The sequence below is a fragment of the Mesitornis unicolor genome, unplaced genomic scaffold (assembly GCF_000695765.1).
Source record: "Mesitornis unicolor isolate BGI_N332 unplaced genomic scaffold, ASM69576v1 Scaffold49382, whole genome shotgun sequence".
NCBI lineage: Eukaryota > Metazoa > Chordata > Aves > Mesitornithiformes > Mesitornithidae > Mesitornis > Mesitornis unicolor.
This window is the reverse complement of record NW_010168071.1, coordinates 2,063-6,451: the sequence shown is the minus strand read 5'-3', so window position 1 is coordinate 6,451 and position 4,389 is coordinate 2,063. Positions and strand designations below refer to the sequence as shown.

Sequence of the window (4,389 nt, the reverse complement as noted above, 5' to 3'; positions counted from 1 at the left end):
TTTTGCTTTTTCCCAAAATAATTCAGAAGCACTGATGTACCTGACAGAATGAAATGTCTGCTATTGATCTGTTCTGAGTTCCAGATCTATAACCTTACCTGGCACAAATGAAGGAGACTGGCCACTAGGGTATGAGCACTGCTGGGATACAAGCATTTATCTAAAGGAATCGATAATCTGAATGCTACTTCAGTTGTTGCTGCAAAATACCAAAAGGGTACTGTAATGAAATCCTTTGAGAATGTATCAGGTAGTCGATCTTGAGGCACTGATGTATGTGAATAGAAAATGCAGTCCATGGCTGAATGTAGGTGTATAAAGGAAAAGAAAGATATTTGTTTCAGAGGTACTGTTCAACATAAAGCGTATTTCAAGTTTACATTGCACTGAGTTTGCAGAAAAGCAAAAAAGTTTTTGGCCTTTTGGGTATTCTGCAGTGCAAAACAAACCTACACTGCTGTTGCTATACCAGGAGAAAATTACATTGTGAATTAATTTTGATTTACATTGTAATACTTCTACCTCAACAGCAATTAATAAGAAACACAGATTTCAATATTAGTCTGTAAAAGAAAAGAACATTGTATACAGTTCTGAAATGTTGTAAGGTTTGCTTTAAGTAATACAGCAAGTTAAAGATAAGAGTTAAATCATGCAAGTTCTTTTAAAAAGCATATTTAACACAATTTTTATAAAAATGTGTTTGTAGGTCCCTGTTTATAATGTAGCTGCATCTGAAGAAATACAAAGTGGCTTTGTGTCATGCTGACTAACAACATAGGGCATCTCTTAATGGTATGTCAAGCAATGGTTCCAAGAAAGCTGAAGCCGTTTTCCTACATTTGTGGCAACAGAATGTTGTCAGGTTACAAGCCTAAAAGCAATGTCAAGGACTCTTACAAAATTCTGGAGCTTGAGGAGGGTTGTTCCCTTGATGATATCAGAAACTCATATCGAAGTCTTGCCAAAAAATACCATCCAGACAGTGGTTCTGCCACAGCTGATTCCAAAGCGTTTATGAAGGTAGAAGAAGCATACAGAATCGTGCTCAGTGATGTGACGACCAAAAAGAAATCTGATGAGAATAACAAAGAGGAGGAAGACGAGTTCAAATTAAAAGCACCACAGCATAGACACTACTTGAGTTTTGAAGGGGTTGGTTTTGGAACACCAAGCCAAAGAGAAAAGCAATACATGCAGTTTCGAGTAGACCGTGCTACTGAACAAGTGTTGGAGTACCGGAAGCAGAGACTTGAAAGCCAGTATGCTGTGACCGACCTGATGAAAGCCAAAGATGTGAGGCACAGCAAAAAGGTGACAATAACTCAGGCAGTTGAACGGTTGGTTGAGGACCTCATCCAGGAATCGATGGCAAAAGGAGACTTTGACAACCTCAGGGGCAAAGGAAAACCTTTGCAGAAATTTTCAGACTGTCCACATATCGACCCTATGACTCACAACTTGAACAGGATTCTCATAGACAACGGATACCAGCCAGAGTGGATCCTGATGCAGAAGGAAATACGGGAAACTATTGAGCGGTTAAGGAAGGGTATAGTGGCATCCAGAATTAAGCTTGGAGAGCCGATGACGCCACATAGGCAAAAACAGTGGAATCGTATTTGTGAGCAATTTGTAGAAGATATCGGGAAGTTAAACAAAAGAATTGACAACTTCAATTTAGTTGTTCCACTTCTGAGCAGACAAATGGTGCACTTCAGTGCAGACAAAGAAGTTGTTCGAGCACAAAAGACTTACGAAGCTTTGATGGAAAACCGAGAGACTTCTAATTCAGACACAAAGGAAAATGAAGAGAAAAGTGTTAAAAGGCTTGGGTGGAAGTCCTCTTTATTTAAGTGGCTAAACCTGACATTGAAATAAGATAATACTAATTCATCTGTCTTGTCAAGATTCTGAATGCACTTTATTACTGAAACTTGTTGCACTAGAGAAATTTCAGATACACTGAAAATGTAAAATCCATATGCCCACTGTTAAACCAGTTAAAAGGAATTGGGTTGTCTGATGTACATTTGCAGGTGCTCGATTATTTGTGAATAACAATAAATAAATAAATTCATTTATCTTCTTGCAGCTCATTTTACTTCTGTTTTAGTCAAAATTAACATATCACTTTTGTAGCATAATCACTGTTACAGTCTGTTATCTCTTCATAAGATGAAACTGAGGCATAACAAAAACACGCTAAAGACAACGTAGAAGTAAAAGTTTTGCTGTGCTCTGTTAGTTTGCCCTTTATCCTTTCTTACTTAAATGCATACAGCTTATAAATTGTTGACAGGTTTCATGCATTGTTTTAAAAGTGCATTCATCTCTTCAAGGTTAAATGGGAACGAAGGGAGGGTTTTGGGTGTCTGGACTTGGACTGTACATTCTGCTGAAGTCCATTTTTGCATCTGGCTTTTAACACACAAGGAGGTCTCAGAAAGCATCTGAGCAAATAAGGAAGATTGGCCAAAACTGTACCCTGGTCACAGGGCTTTTTGGAGGTGAGACGAGAAGGGAATATTAATTTTCAAAAGTAATTGATTGCACTATTTAAATATTTTAGAATATTGGCATCAAAGAACTTACTGTGAAATACTGCTGTACTGTTAAAGTTTCTGGGCCGTGGCTTGAAGGATGAGAAAAATCTCCATGATGCCAAAGATGTATTTATCTTTAGTAACCTCTCAGCTCCCTGCACAGCCTGATTTTCCCAGAGGACTTTGCCTTTGGGAAGATGTCACTGGATACCTCAGTGTCTGTGTGGGTCCCCTTCCTCACTCATGCTGCTGTGACTCAGACTGATGCTCTGTCCATGTGTGTGGGAGTTGTGCTGTGCCCTGCCAGTCTGTAGGGAGGTGTCCCACAGGCTCTGGTATGCCATGGAGGGGGAACTTCTACTATCAGAATTTTAGAATTGAAAGCTAGGCAGTGATTGCAACCGTCATCCTTTGGCAGATGCCCCAGCACCAGCAGTGTCTGGGTAAATGCATTTGCTTTAGGGCAGTAACGCTGCATGTGCTCCTTTTGGTCTTTGTGCTCTTGCTCATCTAGATGAGGTCTTAACGTGCAGGCAGAACATAATTCATATTTGTTGGTTGAACGGATTAATTGAAGCATTATTTGTCAGAGTATCATATAGTCTAGTAATATAACTGAATATATTTATCGGTAAACACTATAGGTTTTTCAAGCCTTTGTGTTACGGCTAACAATAATGACAAGATGTTTGTAATGTTTTAGAAAATAGGGGGAACCTCACCTTCCTTTAATGTACCTTTTTGTGGCGATTAAGGTGGCAAAAGTACAAAACCAGCATTATGTACAGACTGATCTGTTGCCCCTAGGTCGTGCCACTGGGATCCTTGTGCTGTACTCTGCCGGGTGTTAGCTGAGAGGATCTGACTGTGGCTGATAGTTCCTTTCTGCTGGGATTCAGTCAGGAGGCAGGGGTAGCTGGCAGTGTGTGGATCAGTTGGGCTAGCAGGTAATTAATGTACCCTTCAGTGGTTCTTCATGTTTGCAAAGATGGTGAGAAATAATGGCTATCTTGCAGATACAGGAGTTACGTCCTATATAGTGGTAAAGTGGGAGCAAGACGTGCATGTGGTCGAGCCCCAATCAAAATGCTCAGAAAAAAATCAAGTGACATGGGCAGTCTTCTTTCTGGGGACTCAGTGAGATCTAAGATTGCTCTCCTTTCCTTTGTGATATGGATATGATTCACTGGTTTCAAAGTGAAAGAGGGTAGATTTAGATTAGATATTAGAAGGAAATTTGTTACTGTGAGGGTGGTGAGGCACTGGAACAGGTTGTACAGGGAAGTTGTAGTTGCCCCCTCCCTGGAAGTGCTCAAGGCCAGGCTGGACAGGGCTTTGAGCAGCCTGGTCTGGTGGGAGGTGTCCCTGCCCATGGCAAGGGGTTGGACCAGATGATCTTTAAGGTCCTTTCCAACCCAAACCATGCTATGATTCTCTGATTGAGATTGTGGTGTTAGACCAGGCGATGCCAAAGGCTTTGACCTCCTAAGCTCGTTACTCGTTTTAGCAGCTATGTATGTGAATGTTCATTTCAATGACTTACCTATGTGTTTGTGCTTTTAATGAAAACTGTAAATTAAACATACTTTCATGGAAGTCCTTTGACATAGTACTTTTAAAATCAGATTTTGATTCTCATTGTGACCTACAAGAATTGGATCTGAATTGCTATTTAAACTAAGCCAGTGACAGATACAAAAAGAGCTAATTGCAAATCAAATTCATTGCACAAGAGTAAACAGAAACCAGATTGCAATAAATCCAGCTTTGATGGAATCCACTTTGGCTCACAGTGAAGATAAGTATCAGCAGTTTAAATATTTAAGTTGCTGTAATGGATGAG

General features: G+C 40.1%; 1 protein-coding gene across 1 annotated transcript; it reads left to right on the top strand.

Annotated features, from left to right (window-relative positions):
* The first annotated feature begins 714 nt into the window (after positions 1 to 714).
* On the top strand, positions 715 to 1,881 carry DNAJC28 (DnaJ (Hsp40) homolog, subfamily C, member 28). Its single transcript, XM_010178887.1, has one exon. The coding sequence runs from the start codon at positions 763 to 765 to the stop codon at positions 1,879 to 1,881; it is 1,119 nt and encodes a 372-aa protein (XP_010177189.1). The 5' UTR covers positions 715 to 762.
* Positions 1,882 to 4,389: the final 2,508 nt, after the last annotated feature.